Source organism: Hyperoodon ampullatus (assembly GCF_949752795.1).
Source record: "Hyperoodon ampullatus genome assembly, chromosome: 19".
In the NCBI taxonomy this organism is placed as follows: Eukaryota; Metazoa; Chordata; class Mammalia; order Artiodactyla; family Ziphiidae; genus Hyperoodon; species Hyperoodon ampullatus.
Genome location: NC_136932.1, coordinates 20,378,173 through 20,402,163, shown reverse-complemented (window position 1 = coordinate 20,402,163; position 23,991 = coordinate 20,378,173). Strand labels below are relative to the sequence as shown.

General features: G+C 55.0%; 1 protein-coding gene across 1 annotated transcript in view; it reads right to left on the bottom strand.

Annotated features, from left to right (window-relative positions):
• SDK2 (sidekick cell adhesion molecule 2) overlaps positions 1-23,991 on the bottom strand; it is a gene marked incomplete at both ends in the record, with an annotated part of 262,629 nt that overhangs the window by 136,464 nt on the left and 102,174 nt on the right. The window contains one exon of the mRNA XM_079725138.1: positions 4,358-4,523. Coding sequence (XP_079581264.1) covers positions 4,358-4,523 — 166 coding nt within the window. The remainder of the gene's footprint in view (positions 1-4,357; positions 4,524-23,991) is intronic.

Genomic DNA, 23,991 nt, shown 5'->3' with positions numbered 1-23,991 from the left:
CGGTACTATCTTATAATTCTTCCAAGATTTGAAAATTTTCAAAATTAAAAAAAAAAAGAAGGAAGGAAAAATACCTGCTATGAGCCAGGCCCTCACAGGAGGCAGGGGTGGTAAAGTGGACACAGGGGGCTACTGTCTGCCCCACCACCCTTCTCCCTTCTTCTGCTAAGAGCTCTCACTCTCCTTTCCACCACGTGGCTCTAGTGTGGGGGCTGCCGCGCAACGTCCTATGGCTCGGAGTAGACACGTGATGCAGGCCTGGCCAATCACAGCACTCCATGCTGCTTCCCATCGGGATTGGTCAGGGTAGATCCAAGCTGGACCAATCAGAATCCTTCCCTGGGACTTTCTACATGGAACTCCTATGGGGAAATTCCTTCTACTCTGAAATCATGTGGCTGTGAGCCTGTGATTCCCAAACTTCTCAGTGTCACTCACTGCATGAGAATGAAGTCTGAACCCAGAGGCAGGCACAGCCAAGCAGCCCAGAGGGAAGAGGGCCTGGCAATATCAAGTTCTTGGTTCTGAGGTTCCTGGAACCTCCAGGAACCTGAGATTCCTGGAACCTCCAAGGTGCCTGAGGCTCTCACTTCATTCTGTGGTTTATTTGCAGGCTCTCATGTAAATAATTAGAAGGCAAAGTATAATGGGATGTATTATGGACAGTCACAAAGGGCAGAGAGAGGCAGAAATGAGTGTGTGTGTGTTTGAGAGACAGAGAGATTTATTGAGAACACATATGTGTACTATCAGGAAAGGCTTTCCGAAAGAGTTGGAACCCTGCAGGAGAGAGACAGAAGGTTCTGAAAGGGGCAATATTCCAAGGGGAGGGGACAGGACAGTTTGGACAAAGGCATAAAAAAGGGCATGTGGAAGGAACTGTCCTGGGACCTGTGGTGTGAGGGTCCTGTTTGGTGGGAATGTGTTACCTCAGATGGGAACAGCAGGAGCTAAAGCAGGTGCTATCAGGAGCAGAACATGAAGAGTTCTGAAGGCCACACTGAGGAGTGTAGATCTTTCCCTGTGAGCACAGCTCATTTTTTAAAAAATTAATTTAATTTATTTATTTTTGGCTGTGTTGGGTCTTCGTTGTGGTGCGCGGGCTTCTCATTGCGGTGGCTTCTCTTTGTTGTGGAGCACAGGCTCTAGGCGCTCAAGTTTCAGTAGTTGTGGCATGTGGGCTCAGTAGTTGTGGCCCACAGGCTCTAGAGCACAGGCTCAGTAGTTGTGGCACATGGGCTTAGTTGCTCCGCAGCATGGGGGATCTTCCCAGACCAGGGCTCGAACCCGTGTCCCCTGCACTGGCAGGCAGATTCTTAACCACTGCACCACCAGGGAAGCCCACAGCATAGTTTTGATTAGAGGAAAATCCTGATTGACTTGTCCTCGGGCACACAGCAGGCACCCTGCTGTAACAGCCAGCCTTTCTGGGGGTGAGGAGGCAGGAGGATGAGTTTCCCGAATGGACGTCCATTTACGTCTCCCTGAATAACTTCCACCCCACCAAGCTCTGAAATGGAGCTTTGTTTTCTAGAATGTGCAGAGCACAGTTAGCAGAAAGATGCTTAGGACACACACGGAGGAGGTGATGGCTTCAATCCTTCTTCAATGAGAGGCAGTGTGGTGGATGGTAAAGAATTCAAGCCCTGTAGTCATCTGACTTATATGTGAAGCCCAACTCAACAACTTGACCTTGGGTGGACTGTTTCATCTCTCTAAACCTCAGTCCGCTCGTCTGTAGAATGGAGAAAACACTGGAACCTACTCATAGGATTGCTGGCAGGATTAAACAAGATGCTCTCAGAGCGCCCATCGTAACGTCTGCCAGGTAATAAATTCTTTTTCATTGCCAATGACTGTTATCATCATTACCATCATCAACAGTTGCACCCTGACAACCATCTGGATGCCTCCAGGGACAGGTTGCTGACTGTGTCCAGAGGAAGCCCATTCCATCGCTGGGCAAGTCTGAACCTGAATCTGAGCCAGAACCTGCTTCTGTGTAATGCCCACCCCACGTCCTTGCAGCTTCAGGCACCAAAAGAATGGCTGTGAAACAGATAAAGAACCAACTCTCCTCCTCTTCCTGGGTCCTGCCTCCAGCTCAAATCAAGGGCAAGGACACCGTTAAGAGTGTGGTATGCCATCACCATGCTCCTGGGGTGCCCATTCAGGCATGTTCACCATCCAAGCGGCTGCCAGGGCTTTTCATGGACACTGCCAAAACTGCCCAGGGTGCCAGACAACATTCAGGAATGGCTCTGGGCCCCAGCTGAAAACCATCACGGGGACCACCCTGGGAGGCTCCCTGGAGAACCGAGGCCCAGAGTGGCCAGCACTGGAGGGCCTCCTGCATCCTGGTCCAGGTCTCTCCCCATCCACAGAGGGGAGGGTGGTCCTCCTGCCCCGGCCTCTCCTGCCCCCTCCTTTGCCAAAGTGGCCACTCCCACTGAAACCAAGCAGAACCTCGTGGGGCTCCTAGGCACCAAAGTCTTTCTGTGTCCCCCATTTCTTGTTTGTAGGGAATAGCCTTCAGCCTCCATGACCCTCCCTGAGTCCCAAAGGGCAGATCAGAACAGTTGCTAATCAGGGAAGGGAGGGGATGCAGAGACAAGGGAGGAGCAGTCAGGAAACAATAGTGCAGCCTTGGGGCAGGGTCCTGGTTCCCCCTCAAGGGACACACATAACAGTATCTTTGAGCTCTTTACAAAACTAAAACCCCCAACAAATGTAAGATGAACTACTTGATGAAGCATTCTTCATTTCAGAGAGAAGGTTACAGTTTGATGACCTCAAGAACCACAAAAGCTCATCAAGAGGCCACCTGAGGAGCCTCCCTGGTGGCGCAGTGGTTAAGAATCCGCCTGCCAGTGCAGGGGACACGGGTTCAAGCCCTGGTCCGGGAAGAGCCCACATGCCGCAGAGCAACTAAGCCCATGCATGCACCACAACTACCGAGCCCGTGTGCCACAACTACTGAAGCCCGCACGCCTATAGCCCGAGCTCCGCAGCAAGAGAAGCCACCGCAGTGAGAAGTCCGAGCACCGCAATGAAGAGTAGCCCCCCCCTGCTCGCAGCAACAAAGACCCAATGCAGCCAAAAATAAATAATAAATAAATTAACAACAACAAAAAAAGAGACCACCTGAGGCCAGATTAAAGGACTGCAGGCCCTACATACACCCTAATCTTATCAGTAACCCCACCCTGAACTATTGCTATAAAACTCCTCACCAAATCATCACAGGTTGGGACACAGTTTTTGAGGGCATGAGCCCACTGTGTCCCCCTTTGCCTGGCAAAGCAATTAAGCTATTCTTTTCTACTTCACCGCAAACTCTGTCTCTGAGATTTGGCACTGGTGCACAGAGGCCGAATTTTCAGCTCTCATCACCATCCCATCCAGGCCAGGGATGGGGCGGAAGGAACCCGGGCATGGGGTTCCCTCCCTGCTTCATGAAGAAAAGGATGGTTTTCTGGAAAGGACCAATTCTCAAGCAATTAAATCCCCCTCCTCTCATTTGCATTCCTGTCCCTGGCGGCAGATTTATATCAACATCCCCAGGGCAAGACAATCTTGTTTCCCCAACAAAACCAATTATGCACATCAGGCCTGGGGATTAATCACCAGGCACAGGGTCAGGAGCCAATAAAAAAGGCCGAGATAGGGGGATAGAAGCAGGGGGAAGGAGAGCCGGGAGAAAGGCTGGAGACTACCCGGCTTGGGGAGTAGCTGCCCCACTGCTCTCTCTTCTAGTAGCAAACTTGCCCTCACGGAGACCCTGTGTTTCTCTCTCTCTCTCTCTCTCTGTTCTCCCTTATCCCCACTTGGCAGTGTCCTGGGGAAGAAAGGGCAGCCCGACCCAGAGCCCAGTGCAAGGGCACAGCACGGAGTGGGGGAGGTCCCGCCTCCATGTCCCCCCTGAATTGCCCTCCCAAGTAGAATCTGTCTGCCCCTTACAGACCCCAGGTAGCTGCATGCCCTACCCCTCTGCTGGACCCAGGCCCCTCCAACAGCTCCCCCGAGAGAGCAGGGCTCTTCTCGGTGGGGATCTGGTCACAGCCGTGGCCACAGTCTAGCTGCTGGCAGCGGGCTCCCCTACCTCAGTCATCCCCTCTGCCCCGTGCACGGTTGCCTGGCCACCCAGCCGTCTTCTTCTGGGTGCAGCAGGGCAGCGTCTTCTCACCCTGGGCAAGGGCGGCCCTGGCCCCCTACTTCCGTCACCCCAACCTCCCAGCAACACTGGAGCAGGGGCTCCCCCACCAAAACCGCCACACGGCGCCCCTGCCCACTGCCCTGGTACCCCCTCAGGACGCAGCAGGACCCTGGCGGCTGGGTGGGAAGAAAGGGGCGGCACGCTTGCCTGTACTCCAGAGAGAACTTGGTCAGCTCCCTGTCGTTGTGGAGCCACTTGAACTCCAGTGGCCAGCTGCCCTCGGCCATGCACGTGAGTACCAGGCGATTCCCCTCCAGGTGCACCTGTGTTCGCACTGGCTCCGTCTTGAAGTAGGGGGCCACGTCATCTGCGGGAAACAGAGACACAACGTTGCTGGTTATCACTGGCTCACCTGCCTGCGGTTGCTCAGCTGGAGCCCTGAGGCCCCGAGGCAGACAGGGCAGGTGCAGCGGGTAACCTGCCAAGGTCACGTGCCTGGGAAGAACTTGAACTCAGGTCAGTCTGACTTCAGGGCTTGTCTTCAGAGTGAGTTCTCCCGGCCACCCTCCTCCCAGACCCCACTAGGCTCACCACCACTGCTGCCAACCCTCCGCTCCAGTACCTTCCATCTCTCTCCCCTCGGGATCCCCATCCAGTCCATACCCTTTGCTTCTGGTTTCTCCTTCCAGAGCAGAAGGTGTTGGTGGCGGGGGGGGGACGGCGCTTACTGAACTTCAGCCAAAGGGGGGGAATATAAATGTCACAAGGGAAAGGGAAACAGGGTTTCCCAGGTTTCTGCGTTGACAGAAGTGGCAGGTGATGGGGCTGTCCTGAATCCTGCTTCCCAAGGCTGGAGGAAACCCTGCACAGGCATCAAGGGCACAGTCCCTCTAGTGGGCCCCCTCCACTGCCAGGCTGCTTGATCTTCCATCCTGGGTCCTGGGCCAGCCTGCCTTGGCCTCCCCATTCGCACACCAGGTCGCTGTCGGGGCAGAGGAAATGGCACTGCTGGGCCGTGGGTGTGGGTCCAGCGCTTGCTATGCTCCCTACCCTAACCCTGTGACCTGACTCAGTCCAGCCAAGCACGAGCCCCCCGCCGCGGCTGCCCTCAACGGAGACAACGCACTCCAGACCCCGGACTTCAGGGGACCACTCAGACCAACAGCTTTGGGTGGAAATAGAGGCCTTCTGCCCTCTGGCCAGTGGGAAAAAGGGCAGAAGTGAAACAGACAAGGGGGTTGACAAAAGGACAGGGAGAGAGCGGGGAAAGGGGAGAGCGCCTCCAAGCCCATCACTGAGCAGACCTGCCCTTTAGGGGATGGGCTGGGCTGGCGGAGGAGCCAGGATCTGGAGACAACACAAGGACTAAAGCACCTGCTAGGTTCTGGGCTGTTCCTGGGGCTTTAACATATGCTCATTTAATCCACACGCAAGCCCACAACCAGACAGGATCATCATCCACCTTTGAGAGAGCAGTTAGAAACCCGCCCAGGGCAACATAGCCGTAAGGGGAGGAGCCAGCCCTGCAGGCTGAGCACCTAGGGTCCTGCACCTGCCTTGATGAAGGTGGAACGCAGATGGAGGAGAAGATGGGCTTAAGGCGAGACTCCCAGGGCTCGTGCCGCCGCCGAGCCCTTGCATTTGACAGATGGAGGGAGTGAGCTCCAGAAAGCACCATTCACCAGCTCACCCACTTATCACCTGGCGCTCACAGCAGCGCTCCTGTTGTGGTAAGGGATAGGCTCGGGGACCTCACGGCCACGTGCCGCTACAGGGGAGTCAGGTCCAGACTTGCCAGACCCAAGTGCAAGCATCTTCCACCCATCACACTGTGCCCCGAGGGGCGGGCAGTGCTCAAAGCCAGGAAGCTGCTGGCAAGCCAGGCACCGGGCGTCCTGACCTCCAGCCCCATGGTGGGGGAGGGGGGGGTCCTGGCACCACATTCCCGTCTGTGCTCAGCCTGAGACTCCCAGCTGCCTGGGCGTGGACCAGCATTCATCTTTCTGAGTCTCAGTTTCTCCACCAGGAGACACGGGAAGAGAAATAGCCACCTTGATATCTCAAGGGTTCAATGAGATAGGAATTGTGAAAATGCTAGGTCCGTGCTTGGCCCAGAGTAAATGTTCTGCAAATGTTCATTTCTTTCCCAACATCAAAGAGTGGGTGTCCCCACCAGGGTGGGTATTCCATCATCCTCGGTGCTGGCTGATGCCCCAGATATGCCTTGGCCGAGTGCTAACTTTCCCCTGGGGGTCCAGAGGGTGAAAACCATAAGACACTATTCTTTTGGCCTAAGATATGGAACAAACCAAAGAAGAGGAAGGGGCACGTGTCAGGAGTCGGGGAGGGGGTGACTTCAAAGGTGGCAGGGAGTGAATCAAGACGCGGCCTGGCAGGCTGGTCAGCCCACTGGGGGTGGGGGCATCGGGGCCCCTCCTGCATCACACGTTGAATCTCTGGAGCATCAGTGGGGCCTCACCCTCAGATTTAACCAGAATTGGGCACCCTTGGTTTTCAGCATCTGTGACAAAGCCTCACTCTGAGCTTACACACAGACTGACAACTCAAGACAAGCCGTAACACAGGTCTGGGCCCCAGGTCAACCTGCGGGCTGCACAGCATCCGCATGCCCTCCGTCTCCACTGGAGACTGCGTGGCTGAGTCTTCCTTGAACCCCATCCCTGCTACTGACCCTCCCCGTGGGGGCCACTGGAGGGCGGGTGCAGACACACGCAAGAGGCGCACCCTGGACCAGCCAGCCCCACCTCGTCTCTCTGTGTGACCGCGCACGTTCCCATCTCGGAGTTGAGGCTACGTATTCACTGGTCTCTCCCTCACTCTTAACGACTGTCATGTGAGCACACTGCCTTCAAGGTGGTTGAAAAGGCGCCTCTTGATATGAAGAACCTAGGGGCAGGACAGGAATAAAGACGCAGACGAAGAGAATGGACTTGAGGACACCGGGAGGGGGAAGGGGAAGCTGGGACAAAGTGAGAGAGTGGCATGGACATATACACACTACCGAATGTAAAATGGATAGCTAGTGGGAAGCAGCCACAGGGAGGTCAGCTTAGGTGCTTTGTGACCACCTAGAGGAGTGGGATCGGGAGGGTGGGAGGGAGACGCGAGAGGGAGGAGATATGGGGATATAAGTTATACGTATAGCTGATTCACTTTGTTATACAGCAGAAACTAACATACCATTGTAAAGCAATTATACTCCAATAAAGATGTTAAAAAAGAAAAAAAGAAAAGGCGCTTCTTCTAGAGTGTGTCCTGGGAGAGTGGCCGCCACGCCGGATCCCTTGCTTTGGGGTCCTAGCGCACCTCTGGAGGTGTCGGAGGGCAGAGAGGGAGGCAAGCCCCCATTTGCCAAGGAAAACGATTCCCCACCCCTCGGAGGCAGCCGGCTCCCTCACAGTTTAACAAATGGACACGTTCGCACTTCAAAGGCGCATTCATTCTCCAGCAGCTTTCAAGAGCCCTTTGAATCGTGTCTCTAAGAAGGGGGAAGGGTAAGCTGTGACAAAATGAGAGAGTGGCATGGACATATATACACTACCAAACGTAAAATAGATAGCTAGTGGGAAGCAGCCGCATAGCACAGGGAGATTCGCTAGGTGGTTTGTGACCACCTAGAGGGGTGGGATAGGGAAGGTGGGAGGGAGACGCAAGAGGGAGGGGATATGGGGATATATGTATACTTATAGCTGATTCACTTCGTTATAAAGCAGAAACTAACACACCATTGTAAAGCAATTATACTCCAATAAAGATGTTAAAAAAAAAAAAAGAACCCTCTGTTAGTTCCTGTCATCCCCTGTTTGTTTAAAAACAACAACATTCCCAGCCCCCACTGATTAAATCCCTTCGAGGCGGGCCGACTCAGAGCCAGAACAGTCGGTGCGCGCGCGCGCGCGCGCGGGCACACGCGCTCTGCACCCAAACCCTCGCCTCCGCAACCCGGCTCCCTGGGCGATGCGCCCCCATGTCTGCATTTGCCAGTTCGTTCCTCAGGCTCTCCCGGGGGGTGGGGTGGGGTGCCAGTCTGGAGCCGAATGGCTTTTGCTTGGATGGGTTGATTCCAGAGGCCGCTGGAGACAATGACTTGGGGGAAGTGGAGGGGTGAGGGATGCGGTTAGCCTTTCCTGAGAACCTGCTGGGTACCCAGCTCAGAGCTGCATCCCTCATCCCAGGTTATCCTAACAAGGCGTTCTGGCAGAAGCCGAGGCTCCCCTCCCCAAGTCCCTGCTATGCGGTCACACCTCCTTTTCCTGAAAGGCTAAAGGCCTCCGCCTCTCTGGGTACAGGGATTTGGGAGGGAGGCCCTATGCAGAGCTGAGAGCCAGGGCAGGGAGTCCAGCCAGGCGGTTTTCCTGGATGGACTGGCCCTGCCCCAAAGCAGGGGGACTGGGAGTGTGTGAGCCATTGAAGGAAAGACTCTGATGGGAAAAGGATGCTGGTGGGAACAGCAGTGTGTGCGTTTGTGTCTGTGTGTGTGCGTGTCTTTGAGCGTCTGTGCCTGTGTGCATCTGTGTATGTGCGTAGGTATGTGTTCACATGTGTGTCTCTGTGTATGTCTGCATGCATATCTGACGGCATGTGTATCTGTATGTCTGAGTGTGAATCTATCTCTGTGTGTGTGTGTGTGTGTGTGTGCACGCTTATGTGCAGGAACAGATTTCTGTGTCATGACTGCACACATGGGTAACACAAATCATTGACCTTGGGCAAGTTACTTCGACTTTTTGCACCTCAGTTTCCTTAGCTGTAAATTGGGGATATATTTGTTGTGAGGCTTAAATAAATTAAAAAACATAAAGTGCTTAGGAAAGTGCCTAGCGCATGCTATAGGAGAGGCAGCTATTATTATTCTTGATCGGATATGCAGATGGGCAGATCCCCTGGAGGGAAGAGCTCATACCCTGTTGGCAGGGGCCAGCAGCTCCTCTCAACCTTAGTTCTAGGACTGTGCAGTACACAACTTGGACTACTGTACACAACAGGCCTGCTAGCCACATTCTCAGTGGGAAGGGATAACCAGAAATGAAGAATAGTGGACAGAATCAACACTTTGAAAACACACACACAGAGGATTTTTTAACTAGACAAAGTGATTTGAAAGTTCACATTTTAAAAGACCACAAAAGAATAGCCAAGAAAATTCTGAAAAAGAATAGTAAGCAGAGGAGACTAGCACAGATATTGAACTATATTATAAAGCTGCAATAATTAAAGAAGGGTGTTCTTGTCCAAATAGACTGATGAAGCAATGAACGAGAGTCCAGAAATATGCCCCAATATATATGGGATATTTAAGACAGGATGAAAGTAGAATTTCAGGTCAGTGGGGAATAGATAAATTATTCAACAAATGGCCTTGGAAAAACCAGGATGCCATCTGGGGGAAAAAAAAATCAAGCGGAATCTCTTCCCCACATTTTACCTCAAAATAAATTCTAGATGGATCAATGTTTTAAACAAGAAAAATGAAATTCTAAAAGAACTAGAAAAAAATCACCAGGGTTTAAAAATATACAATCTTGGCGAAGCAAAGAATTCGCCAAGTACTTTCTAAGTACTACACAAACTCCAGAAAGTCATAAAACAGATTGATACCTTCAACTATATAAAAATCTTGCATGGAAAAAAAATGCCCATAAACAAAAAGCAACAAATGACAAACCGAGGGAAAATATCTGCAACTTCTATCATGGACAAAGAGCTCATTTTCCTGATATAAAAAGTATTCCAATAAATCAATAAGAAAAAGATGAACAAACCAACAGAGAAATGGGCAAAGGATATGAACCGTTCACAGAAAAGAATTACAAATAACTCTGAAACACAGACAAAGATGCTCAACCTCGTGATAAGAGAAAGGCAAGGCAAACTCAATAAGACACTTTTTTTTTTCTCTATCACTTTGGCCAAGATCTGAAAGTGTGATAATACCCCGGGCTGGCCAGCCTGCGGAGACCCAGGTTTCACGCACACAGCTTTGGGTACTGTCCTTGGTACCACACCTATGCAGAACAATTTGGCAATTCTATGGAAACTAAAAATGCACCTCCCCATCCGCCAATTCTTCAAGGAATTTCTCCTCCACACACACCCGTGCACGAGTGAAGTGACAGCATTTCATGGCAACACTATGTTTTGTAACAGCAAAAGCTTGGAAATGCCCTGAATGTCTGTCAAGAGGGTGATGATGGTTAAAGAAATTATTGCACCTCCAAACAGTAGAATTCTCTATAGCAAAAGGCTCTGGAACAAATTTTGAGAGCTACTGTTCAGTGAAAAAAGCAAGGTGTAGAATGGGGTGTGTAATCTGCTACCACTTCTGCACAAGTTTGTTTTTTTCTTTTTTCCAAGGATAAAAATAGATTTGCCTGAATAGGCGCAGGCTTTTTCTAGGGGGTCACATAAGAAACTGGGCTCAATGATGCTTTAGGGAGGAGAACTGGGTGGCTGGGGGCTGGGTGGGGAGGGGTTTACTTTTTACTCTACGCTTTTTTGCAACTTTTCCATTGCGTCCCACAGGTATGGATTGCTTATTTATAATCAAATGTGTTTATTGCTTATTTATAATCAGATGTGTGCACACAGATGCAAACACGTATGTGACTGGGCAGGGTCAACAGTCACGGGCAGCCCTGCTGGTGATGCAGAAAAGGACAGGCCTTCCGTGTGCATGGGACATGGTGTGGCGTGGCTGGGGGTCCCTGACCACCAGAGCCTGAGCCTCTTGAAGAGCCGCCTTCAGAGGTGGAAAAGAGGCCTCAGTCCTGGGCTTCCTTCTCGTTTCCCAGAACAGCTCAGGGGGCCCCTGGCTGACTTTTCCTCCAAATTCCCACTAAATACACTTAGCGTCATCCTTCTACTCCAAGCTCCAGGCTAAATAGCCCCACACAGACGCTTATCTCAACTTCAACCTCTCCCCTCCCTTCAGCCCCCGGCACAATAATGCCATCTTTCTCTAGGGGTCCCCCCCAATCTCTCCTGGGATTTGACTTCCCAGCCAGCCCAGGCCTGGGAACCCCACCTCCCCTGGAGCCAGACCCTTGCCAGCTGGCAGTGCCAGTGAGGGTGAAGACCTCCACCCACCACCAGTGCAATTAGTTGGCCACCAAAAGGTGTCCATCTGCCCTCCAGAGCCAGCTTCACGGGGCACCGGGCCTGGACCAGTCCCCTTCCCAGCTCTGAAAGACCCCAAAGCTTCTCTCTTTTAGCAGTTCTCCCTTCTGGGCACGCAGTAACCACACAGCCATCGGGAGTGTCTCTGGAAAGCTCGGGGACGGGATGGAGGTTGGGATTCTCTCAAACTTTCTCAGCTCATCACCTCCTAGCCTCTGCACCGTCACCTTTGTCCTGGATTGACCTCCATGCCCTCCTAACTGGTCCCCTCCCTGGAGCTGGCTGGCGGCCACAGACCTAAGCAGGCTGGGCCCCGGTTCAGAGGAATCAGGGGCTCTGGACAGGCCCCTCTCTACAAACCCCACTTCTTCCCACAAATCTATTCCTGCTGCCTTTATTTCATACGACCTATGGAACTTCTCACACATTAAGTGCTTTACGTCCATCTCTTCAGTTAAGTGTCACGAAAACTTCTCAAGGATGCTACTACCTTTATCCCCATTTTACAGACGAGAAAGCTGACACTCAGAAACGGTTGGTCTTTTGACCTTGCCACACAGATGGAAACCCAGATCTGGCAGGTTCTAGAGTTCTGGACCTTTCTGTAGGTGACATGGGGCTTCCTTGAGCTGTCCCACTCTTCACATCCCGACCCGTGGCCTCACGGGTGGCAAGTGAGGGATGGTGGCCTCTCTCAGGGTCGTGGCTTTGAAGCCACAAGTAGGGGCCACGCCGGTTGTGTGGCAGGGGCATTCTTACCCCAACCTCCAATGTCACGGCCCTAGGAGTAGATCGGGGGTGAGGGTGAACCAGGCAGGCTGACCGGGCATGAGTCCAGAGGATGCTGGAAGGATGATGGGGCAGAACCGCCCAGGGGAGACGGGTCCACCTAGGGGTGGGGTTTTGGAGGGTTGGGCTAGTGGGGTGCAGGGAGAGAAGCCTGGGATTAAGGGAGCTCAGAGTCCAGAAGATGAACAGATGTGGGCGGGAGGGGTCAAGTAAAACGAGGCAGGGGTCGGAGCCCCGGGGGCTTCTTGGGAAGGAGCCGCTGACCTGGGGCCCCCATCCCAAAGCTCTTCTCCCCACATAAGCCCCCAGGTACCACCCTTTCCCTAGGGTCTGGCTTGAAGGTCCCAGTGGGGGAAGAGAAGAGAAACGGGGTTTAAATGCCAGTTGCTATTCCAACTAAAGTGTGACCTTGAGCAGAGTAACCTCCCGAGCCTCACTTGTCTGTCCGTGGAAGAGATGCCAACCCCTGCCCCAGAGGCAGCTGGGAGGACCAAGCGAGCGAACGTACGTCAAATTCGGAGCTCAGGGCTTGGCACCTACGGGACGCTCTTTCTGCCCTTCAGACCCCTGGAGGTGACTGCATGGGGAGGAGATGAGGAAACGGGGGCCAGGGGCGCTATCACTGCCCCACCCGTTTCCCCTGACTCGGAGGCATCCCGCTTATAGAGCCCATAGTCTCCTGAATACCTCAGATATGAGCCTTCTGAATCCAACTCCCTCACGGCCACTGCAAGCTGGCTCAAGAACCAAGTCTTGCTTAGGGATGGCTGGTAAAGCCTTGAGCAAACGTTCAGGACTGGGGTAGGAACAGCTGGAGCTACAGGAGATTTTGCATAATGTCAGCGATTCCTCTTGCTCGGAAACCCAAGAGTCGCTGAGGTGCTGAGCCGGGGAGCTGCCTGGGCGGGGGCTCAGGAGTAGGGAGCTGTGGGGCCCGGAAGATCAGCCATGCATGGGGGTGTTGGAGCCCCGCCCCCACAAGAAATGTTCGGGGCGTGCGCACAGCAGGCAGACGCTAGCAGGCAGAGGACCCCGGGCTCCCCAGCTGTGCCCCCCCCATGCCTGACACGGCCTGCCGGCTCCTGCCCACCCAGCCAGAGCCTCGAAGCCCCCCGGCCCCCTGGTCCCTCCCCTCCGGCTTCCCTTCTCCTCACTGCCTCGACCACAAATGAGATGCTAATTTATGCCCCTTCCCTGTCTCCTGGCAGATGCCCCGTCCAGCTCAGCCTCGGTGCTGCCTGCATGCCAAGTGCTTCATTAGCTAGGAAAGAAGGCTCTCGTCCGCCTTAATCTAATCCTCGCCGGTGACCTTCAGGAACCAGGCACCTTCTGACGTCGGGGGCCTGGCGGGGGGCGACAGTCAATTATGCCTCGGTCTCCACAGCTGCTGCCGAATGGATTTCTCGCTCAGAAAAGCGTGTTCAAAAAGCATCTAATGGAACGGATCATCAATTTGTTTGAATACACATCTAATCTGATTAGGGGGCGCCCAGCCACCAGGGTAGCCAGCACAACTGAGCCTCGACATGGCCCTGGGGAATGGCGGGTGGGGCCGAGGGGTCCAGCCTGGTGAAGGCCGGGGTGTGTCCCAAGCTCCCAGCCTCCCTCCCCCGAGCCAGCTCGGCCTATTGTACATCCAGCCAAAAAAAAAAAACAAAAAACCCCACAGTCCTGCCCGCTGCCCCTCCGAGGCTCCAACGTGCTGTGCTCTGTAACTCTCTTCCTGCTGTCCAACTCCACGGCCCTCAGACTTTTGGGATTAACGTCCCTTACAGCATGCAGGACGCACATGAGAGCCGCACGCGTGGTGACTCTCATGCTAGTGTGTCAGCCATGGGAAGATGGGGATGGGGCTCCTTCGCCGCCCTGGTCCCAGAGCTTGACAATGAGTCTGACATGCAGGAGGCCCCACAGCCATGAAGGAAAAAGCCAAGTGAACTCGCTGTTGAACTCGGCCAGGCCACCTCCCTCTCGAGAGCTGACATTCCTCTCTGTTCCTCCAGCTCTGGCATTGCCAGGTCTGAGCAGCAGTGTGGTTTGTGACCTGGGAGGGGGGTGACTTGGATTTGAATCCTGGCTCGGCTACTCACTAGCTACGTGACCCTGGACATCTCCCTGTAACCCCTCTGCACCTCAGGGTCCTCAACGGAAAAACGGGATAATAGTGGTGCGTATCTCATAGGCCTATGGAGAGGGGAAGGGGTTGGGCCAGCGCCTGACACAACGCACCCACACAAGGGGGTTTGCTATTATTCCTCACCCTTACTTGGTGTAGCCTCTGCACACCCATCTCCCAGCCGGGGCCTCCCGCCTGGACCGCACAGGTAAATTAACGCCAAAACATCCCCAGCCTTGCGTGGAAAAAAGATGGTTCTCATTTCCAATGGGTTTATTTTGCAATTAACAGAGGGGAAGGGAGCCCTGTCATACATTTCAGCTGGAGGGTTCAGAGATTAAACTTATACCATCGATTAGAATGCTTTTGCCTAATGGTGCTATTACCATTTTAGTGTATTCAGATTCATTTCAGCTATAAAAGCAGTGATAATAAAATTTTCCCTATCTCCTGGAATCTCTTTCAAGAAGCTCCACGATGCCGTGTGGATGACACTCATCTTCCCCTCGGTGACCCCCAGGAGGGACACCAGCTTGGAGTGATTCTCCAGTTTCACAGCTGGGACCTGAGACCCCCAGGGATGAAGGGCTTGCCAAAGCTCAGCTTTAGGGGTCAGCTGCCTGGCCAGGCCCACGGAGACTTGTCCCACATGGCATCTGTCACTCCCCCAGCTGATTCTCTTAAAGATTCCCTAGCAGGTGAGTTCTCTCCATCCCATGGGTACCACTCTCAGCCTGGCCCCTAAGCTCTGGTGATGGAGAAACGTCCGCCACCCACTGGCCTGGAAAAGCCGAGGGCAAGGGCTGGTAGGCTCGGGGATGCTTCCAAGAACCCAAAGCCTGGGGATCCCCAGTGTCTACCTTGGCCAGTGATGGCCCCACCGGACACAGGGCGCAGAGGGCTGTGCGAAGAGAGTGGACAGCGTTCCCAAGCTTTGGGTGGCACGCTTCCCAAGGGTAACCTCCTTTTCTGCCTCTTTCCCACCCTTGAGAAAGGCCATGCCCTCAAGAAAGATGGTGCTCCGGGCCTGAGGAAGGGGAGACAGGGAGGGAGGGACGCTGGTGGAAAATGTGACTTAGCATCAGCACCAACTTCCTGGGTGGGCAGCTGGTCTCACCACCCCCAGATGGGTGCTTTCCACCAGTGGTTCCTCCCTGCCTCCCCTTCCCTGGGTCAGGTGGGCAGCTCAGCCTTAGGAGAAGGGAAGAGACGGGGACGTGTTTGTTGCAGGCCGAATGCACGCCGACCTCCCTGTGTTTTCTCTTTTAATCCTCCCAGCCACCTCGGGGCGAGTTATGATTCCTGCCCTTTTATTTCTCTCATCGGAAGCTCAGAGGAGACGGGTCACACGAGAGTCAGAGCTGGGTTTCGAACCCACGGCCGCCTGCCCTCCTGCAAGGCCTCTGAGGTCAGTGCTGCGCCTGGATCACAGGGAAGGAGTCTGCGGCTGGGCCTGCGGGGAGGCTGCGAGATGGAGCTGCCGTCACCAGGAAGAGCACACATTCATCAGGCTGCTGACCCCAGTGTACCGGCGCTTTGTGGTGTGTAACAAAGACTGCGGAGCAGAAAATTGGAGTTCAATTTGCCGTCCATCCCGTGCAGCGCGCAGCCCATTCCAGTCCCTGGCAGGCACCTCTGTGCTTCATCATAAATAATAACACCACGCAGCTGGATGGCCCTTTCAGCAGTTACAGGCGCCGAGCAATTTACAGGCTGGATGATACACAGAAGCCCGCACGCGCCTGCCGGCACACACGGCCCCTCCCCAGTCACTGCACGGGCACTCATGCCACCCTCCTTTCCAGCTGCCACCACCTGGGGGTCATGCCCAATCGGAGGGAAACAGGCCCTGGTGCAGCCCTGACTGCCTTCCTTGCCTGCCTTACTGGCCCTGGTCACTGGCAGAAAGCCCCCCAGGCCTGGCAGGGACCGAGTCCTTGCTGCCCCTGCCGGACCAGGAGCAGATGCCACTGTCTCTCTCTTTCCTCCTGTTTTAGAGTTTCTGGATCTCTGATCTGGCCTGCCTTTGCCATCACACAAAGTCCCATTTCTCGCCTCTGAACCTCACGGGGCAGGGGTGGTAATGGTGGCACAGCAGTCATTGAGACCCAGCCCTTCAACCTCCCACTTAACAGGCGAGATGCCCAGGGGCCTACGTTAGCTGCCGCGCTGAGACCAAACCCAGGGCTCGGGCGCTCAGTCAGCACCCGGGACAGCCACGTGGAAGCAGCCATACCCAGGGGCCGGGGCAGACCTGCCGGCTTCCTCTGAGCAGGCCTGGGGCCTTTCCAGCAGGCAGGGGCTTTGGGGCGGAGTATGCAGGGGGCTCGGGCCACATTTCTCTGTCTTCCCATCAAAGAGTGCACATGTATGATTCAAAATGTATGAAACAGCCGGAAGAGATGAATGCATAGACAGGACAGAGATTGGCGGCTGCCAGGTGGCCGGGAGAAGGGGGATGGGGAGTGACTGCTTAATGGGTACAGGGTGTCCTTCTGGGGAGATGAAAATGTTCTGGAATTAAATAGAGATGCTGGCTGTACCACACTGCAAAGGTACTCAGTGCAACAGAATTGTTCACTTGAAAGCCATTGATTTTACAATATGAGTCTTAGTTGAGAAAAAAACAAGTAAATCTGGTGACAAGGTCACCCCCTCCAGCCCTTCCCCTCCCCCTTCTCTGCCCCCAGCCCCACATGCTCCTTAGTGGCGAGGGCAGGGAGAAGCTCTTTCACATCCTAAGAAGTCACCTGGCTCTTACCTTCACCTCCTCCCCGCCCTCCCCCGATGGGATGCTCAGGGCCCCTCCCAATTCCGGCGAGGGGCCCACTCTGCAGGTTACGGAGGGTGGGCTGGGTTTCTAAGCAGTCTCACAGGCACAGGGCTAAAAGCCCATCCTGGTTGCAAGTGAACGCCCTCCCCGGCCGCTGCCCAAGTTGACAGGCTGTTTGAATGAGGGCAGAGGGACTTCCCTGGTCGTCCAGTGGTTAAGACTCTGCGCTTCCAGGGCAGGGGGTGCGGGTTCGATCCCTGGTCGGGGAACTAAGATCCCAAACGCCGCGTGGTGCAGCCTTTAAAAAAAAGAAAAAAGGGCTTCCCTGGTGGCGCAGTGGTTGAGAGTCTGCCTGCTAATGCAGGGGACACGGGTCGAGCCCTGGTCTGGGAGGATCCCACATGCCGCAGAGCAACTAGGCCCGTGAGCCACAGCTACTGAGCCTGCGCGTCTGGAGCCTGTGCTCCGCAAAGAGAGGCTGCAATAGTGAGAGGCCGCGCACCGCGATGAAGAGTGGCCCCCGCTTGCCACAACTAGAGAAAGCCCTCGCACAGAAACGAAGACCCAACACAGCAAAAATAAATTAATTAATAAACTCCTACCCCCAACATCTTCTTTAAAAAAAAAAAAAAAAAAAAGAATGAGGGCAGAAAGCCTCAGCTTTGCAGGTGGACCATGGGGTCCTCTCTCTGTGCTTGCGAACTGAGTCAGCACCTGAGTTTTCTGAGCTGTTGCTTCCTCGGTGCACGAGGAGAATCCTGCATCACTCCCCTTGCCAGGTCTCCGTAGGATTCGCTGGGATAGAACTTAAAAGACCAGGATCCCAGGCCTGGCTGAGCGTTCACCCTAGGGGGTCTGGTGAGGATCTTGTGCTCCGCTCCGGGCCTCAGGTGCATTTTCTTATTCTCACTACACAGCAACGTGGGGTAGGATTAACCGTCCCGTGGTCCAGAGCAGGATGGATGGCGTCTGGCAGGGTTGAGTCCCTCCCACGTCTGGTGCCTGGGAAGTGGCCAGGGTGGAGTTACGGATAAACACCACAAGTCAGCTTTCTCAACGCTCCCACCAAACCCAGGGTCACCAAAAGCCAACCCGGAGTGTGACCTCAGGAGGAGCAGGGGAAGAAGCAAACTCAGCCCAAGATGCGGGCGGGTGGGTGGCCCCAAGCGCAGGGGGGATGAGGCTGAACTTCACGAGGGTGTCCTGATCCCTGTCCCAGGCTGCAGCTGCCCCCGCTGCCCGCCCGGCCCTGGCTTGGCCGCCTCGGCTCACGTGCCCTGGTGGCAGGTGGCCTTTCCGCACAGCAGCCTGGCCGACGGCTTGGAGAAGCAGAGGGAGCCCGCTGAAAGGAGGGGGGTGTTGGGGAGGGGCAGAGATAGGTGGCAGTGTCCCCACCCTGCTCCAGAGGCTGCATTCATAATCCTTGCCCGGGAGCCAGCCGGGACTCCCCGCCCTGCCTCTTCATTCTGTCACTCTGAAAACCCAGAGCCCATCTGTGGTGTGTGAAAGGTGGCCAAGCCAGAGGCTGCAGGAGGGGGGCTCCGGTATCTGCTCGCCGCTGTTGATCCCCTGACCGTTACCCACCCAGGGAGGTCAGGGGGTCTCCCCTCCGCTCAGCGGCCCCCCTTCCTTCTCTCGCTCCTTACGCCGTGTCCCCAGATCTAATCGGGCTCCCCAGCCCTCTCCAGAGAAGCCTGGGCCTGGCAGCTGATGCCGATGGCAAATGAGAGAGACGGAGACCCAGGAAATTCATACTAAGGAGAGACACGCCAGTTGACCAAGCGCATCTCCACGGGTGCCGCGGTTCACGTCAAAATGGGGTTTATGTTCCTGGCGCTGGTCCCCGGCCCTCCTGTGTGTGGGGGGCAAGGAAGGAGGTGGCTGCTGGGGCTGGACATCAGACAGAGCCCTGGGCTGCAGGACTGCCTGTCCCAGCTCTGACCCCAACAAACGAGTGCCCGTGGCCTCCCACTGGCTCCACGCACCCCAAGCAGGGAGCGTCCGTACAACTTGCCTAGTCCAGCCCCTTTTGTTGGCAGACGGGGAAACTGAGGACGAGGGGTTTCAGGGGGGATTCGAGCCTAGTTTTTCTGACACCAAGTCACCCTGTCTCACTTGATAGCTCTTGGCTTCATTTCTCCCATCTATAAAATGGGCACAAGGGCTTAACAGATGTTCACTGCTGTCTTTCAAGTCTGGCCTCCACCCTCCTTGATGGAGCGAGGTCTGGATGCCACGGAACGGTCTTCGTGGATTCCTGCTATACCCCCAGTTATGGTTGTACTATGTTCCCCCAAAGATATACTAAAGTCCTAACCCTGGTACCTGTGATTATAAGCTTATTGGGAAATACAGTCTTTGCAGATGTGATCAAGTGAAGATGAGGTGGTCAGAGCAGGTCCTAATCTAATATGACTGATACACAGAGCGAGAGACACAGGGTAAGACGGCCGTGGGATGCCAAAGGCAGAGACTGGAGGGAAGCCTCGACAAGCCAAGGAATGCTGACAACACCAGGAACTGGAAGAGGGAAGGAAGGGGTCTCCCATGCGGCCTTCAGAGAGAGCGCGGCCTCCAGAACTGTGACACAAAACCTGCTATTGGGGCTTCCCTGGTGGCGCAGTAGTTGAGAGTCCGCCTGCCGATGCAGGGGACACGGGTTCGTGCCCCGGTCCGGGAAGATCCCACATGCCGCGGAGCGGCTAGGCCCGTGAGCCATGGCCGCTGAGTCTGTGCTTCCGGAGCCTGTGCTCCGCAACGGGAGAGGCCACAACAGTGAGAGGCCCACGTACCACAAAAAAAAAAAAACAAAAAAAACTAATGGTGACTGACGACACCCCACGTGCCAGGGAGCTCACGGCAGCCAGGACTGGCATGTTGGCAGGAGGCACCTGAGTGATGGATGGCCTCGCACGGCCTTTTCCAATTCATTCCCCAGAAGCTGAGCCTTTCTGGGAAGCAGAGCAGAGTGGCCGCTTCACCGCCCACCCATGCACACGGCCAGCCCCCTTCCTAGGACCGAAGCCCCCGCCTTCCCCCGGCGATTGGGGCACAGCCAGCTAGAGGATATTTAGCTTTCCTGGGCTCAGAAAGTAGATGAGATGTTCCTTGCACTCCCCCTTTTCCTGCAGGGACCACCATCCAGAGACAGCGATCTGGGAATCATACCCTTACTGCCTTCTCCCCTTTGGCTCGGCTGGAGAAGTGACCCCCAGCCAGGATCCCACACCTCCGAAGCCAGCCTCTATCCTTGGTTATGAGGACCAGGTGTCCCCATGCTCTGTGTGTGTGATCCCTGAGCCCAGGCAGGTACGACTGTCCATTGTACAGATAGGAAAACTGATGCTCCAATTCATGAAGTGTCTTAGCCCAGGCTACACAGATGGCCAGTGTGAGCACTAGGACCGGAACACAAGGCTGTCTGTCCCCAAAGTCCACGCTCCTTCCACCGTGACACCTGAAGTGGGCTGCAAAGGCGAGGTAGCCACCTTGGGGTGCTCTGTCCTCGACCACCCATGAGTCCCAGGGAGGCAGGGACAAGAGTTCCAGCTCCTCCCATGAGCACACCATTCCCGTGGACACAGGCTTGCCTGGGGTCCCAAGGGAAAGGTCAAGGTCAGGCCCCCAGCCCCCCAGGGCCAAACCATCACACACACAGCGCGTGGTTGGGGTGATTGAGATCCACTTCCCCAGGACTTGTGTGACCTTGGGCAAGCCGGGCTAGTTCTCCTGGCCTCAGTTTCCCTTTAGGTCACGGCCAGGCTCATCTCTGCCCATCCCTCCCTGGGGTTCCGAGGAGTAAGCAAGGGATGGCACTTGAGGCAAGAATTGAGGATGGGTGAGGGTCTTGTTGCCAGCACGGGGAGCTGATATAAGAAGGTGGGCTCCAGAAGCCGTCCTCAAAGGGCCAAGGCCAGGAGGGTCCCAGGAGACCTGTGCTCCCTGTCCGGCCATGCTCGGGCATGCTCTGGGAGCCGTGCTTTGGCAGTGGGCAAACCCAGCATGGGAAGGGGGGGCGTTGACGGGAAGGCTTCAAGTTACGGGAAAGGACAATAAATTAAAATAATCGGGCTGTTTGGCTGGTGACAATGGATAAAACATGTGGTCCAAGAAAGCCCCATGTGAGACTGTCACAGGGATGAATGAGAAGGCGGGATGGGGAGAGAGCAGGGAAGAGGCTCACGGAGACGGAGGAAGCTGAGGAGGTGGTGGGGGCCTGGCTGGGCCTCCTGACCTTCCTGTCATCCCTCCCCAGCCTCTCCTGACTCTCCGCTCCCCCTTGCCTTCCCTCAAAGCAGCACACTCAGCATCAGGCCCAGAGCCTTCTCTCCAGACACTAGGTCCTGCACTGGCTCCTCCATCCCCACGGAAGGCCCCCACCCTCCTCCCTACAGTTTCTGTGCCTTGGACGTCCATCTCACACAAACGCCTGTGGCCCTCAGTCATAATATAAGGTACACATTTCATTCATTCATTCGTTCACTCAACTTCCTAATTCAGCAACTGTTTTTTTTTAAGCACCTACTATGTGCTGGGAGATGACACGGTGAACCGGAAGACAACCGCTGCCTTCCAGCTGCTCACAGGCTCACAGGGAGATGGATGAGCCCTGTGACCGTGGAGGGACGCCCGTGACAGATCAGGCCCACAGTGCAGGCACAGCTCGCCCCCCAGGCCTGGAGGGACCATCAGGAAAGGTGGTCCCAGAAGCATCCTAAAGGGAGGGCAGGATGTGCACCAGGCAGGGGCTGTCATGGGCAGAGGGTGCCATGTGTGCAAAAGCCAGGAAGCGTGAGAGAACAGTGGCTTCTGGGAACTTCAGGTATTTCCGGACGGTGGGGATGGAGGGTGCAGGGTTGCAGCTGCAGGGTGGGGGGAGGCTAGCTGGCCCAGCGGCCATGGGCGCAGGCCTCTGCAGAGGGAACTTGGATTCAAGCCCTGGCTTCTCCAATTAGGAGCTGCACGACCTTGGGCAAATGACGTAGTCCCTTTGAGCTGATTTCCTCATTTAAGGAGAAGGAGGTGAAGATAATAGCGCCTGCCTCATAGAAGCGGGGCAAGGAAAAAACGGGAAAATGCAGAGGTATCTCCTCGCTGGGTTTTTGAATAAATGAATAGGGAGGGTTGAGGTTCCAGAGAATAAAGGGCTTATCAATTGTGCTCAGGAGTTTGGATATCATCCTGAGGGCGGTGGAGAGGCACTGGCGTTTCTGAGTGTCTGTGCATGTGTGCACTCACACGCGTGCGTATGTTCGTGCCCGTGCATCCTGGGGGCTTGCTGGGGTGGTAGGATCAGCCCAAGCTCCATCTCCCGCCTCTCCCAGTTCTAGTCAATTTTGTTCCCTGCTTCTCAGAGGAGAGTCCAGTTGAGGACGGTCCTGAACGACCCTTGATGAGGATGGAATAAAGGACCTGCACCTTCTCAGCCAGACAGTCTCAAGGTCATGACTCATCTCACTGACCCTTCTGCTCAGTGAACACCAGTCCGCCCTGGAACACAAAGACATGGCCACACCCGGAGGCCCTTCAGGCCGGCTGGAGAGATAGCATTCAAACGGGTGAGGCATCTTGGAGCACAGCCTACTGCAGCCCTGGGGACCAGGTGCCGTTGGTCCTGGGGGCAGAGGGGGCTGCCGAGGATTAGTGGGGCAGTCAGGGCGATCCTTGTGAGTCATTCTCTCATGGATTAATCCAGTGGCTCTGGACTGTCAGCTCCGCACCGGCCTCCATGTGACACACTGGGACAGAGTGGGGACCAAGACCGTGCAGTCTTGGAGTTCATGAAGTGACATTTGCGGTTTCCTCTGTTCCTCCTGCAGTGCGGCGGGAGGGGCAGGGATGGAAGAAGATGAGAGCAGATGCCAGAAGTCCATGGTGCAGGGGCTGCTGTTGCAGAGTCCAGGGAGAGATGATCTCCAGGGAGAGATGATCTCCAGGGAGAGATGATCTCCGGGGAGCAATACCTCCTTCTGGAGACTTCACTTTCTTTTTAATTTTTAAAAATTTATTTATTGGGCTTCCCTGGTGGCGCAGCGGTTGAGAATCTGCCTGCTAATGCAGGGGACATGGGTTTGAGCCCTGGTCCGGGAGGATCCCACATGCCGCAGAGCAACTGGGCCCGTGAGCCACAACTGCTGAGCCTGCGCATCTGGAGCCTGTGCTCCGCAACAAGAGAGGCCGCGATAGTGAGAGGCCCGCGCACCGCAATGAAGAGTGGCCCCCGCTTGTCACAACTAGAGAAAGCCCTCGCACAGAAACGAAGACCCAACACAGCAAAAATAAATAAATAAATTTTAAAAAAAATTATTTATTATTATTTGGCTGCATTGGGTCTTCATTGGCTGGCTTTCTCTAGTTGTGGCGAGAGGGGGCTACTCTTCGTTGTGGTGCCCAGGCTTCTTATTGCGGTGGCTTCTCTTATTGCGGAGCATGGTCTGTAGGCATGCCAGCTTCAGTAGTTGCAGCACGTGGGCTCAGTAGTTGTGGCACACGGGCTTAGTTGCTCCGCGGCATGTGGGAATTTCCAGGACCAGGGATCGAACTCGTGTCCCCTGCATCGGCAGGCGGATTCTTAACCACTGCGCCACCAGGGAAGTCCCTGGAGACTTCACTTTCTTTCAGTCCCGGCGAGAAAGTATTTCCCTGCCCAGGGAGAGAGAGATGATGCTGAGCTGAGAGGAGGTGGTTTAGCTTGGACCCTGGTGGTGGTGAAACCGAGCAGGACCCTGTGGGCCTCCTGGGCACGGAAGCCTTTCGTGTCCCCCATTCCTTGTTTGTAGGGAACAGACTCTGGCCTTCATGACCCTCCCTGAATCCCAAAGGGCAGATCAGAACAGTTGCTAATCAGGGAAGGGAGGGGATGCAGAGACAAGGGAGGAGCAGTCAAGAAACAATAGTGCAGCCTTGGGGCAGGGTCCTGGTCCCTCCTCAAGGGATGCACATAACAGTATCTTTGAGCTCTTCTACAGAACTAAAACCCCCAACAAATGGAAGATGTCAGCATTCTTCATTCCAAAGAAG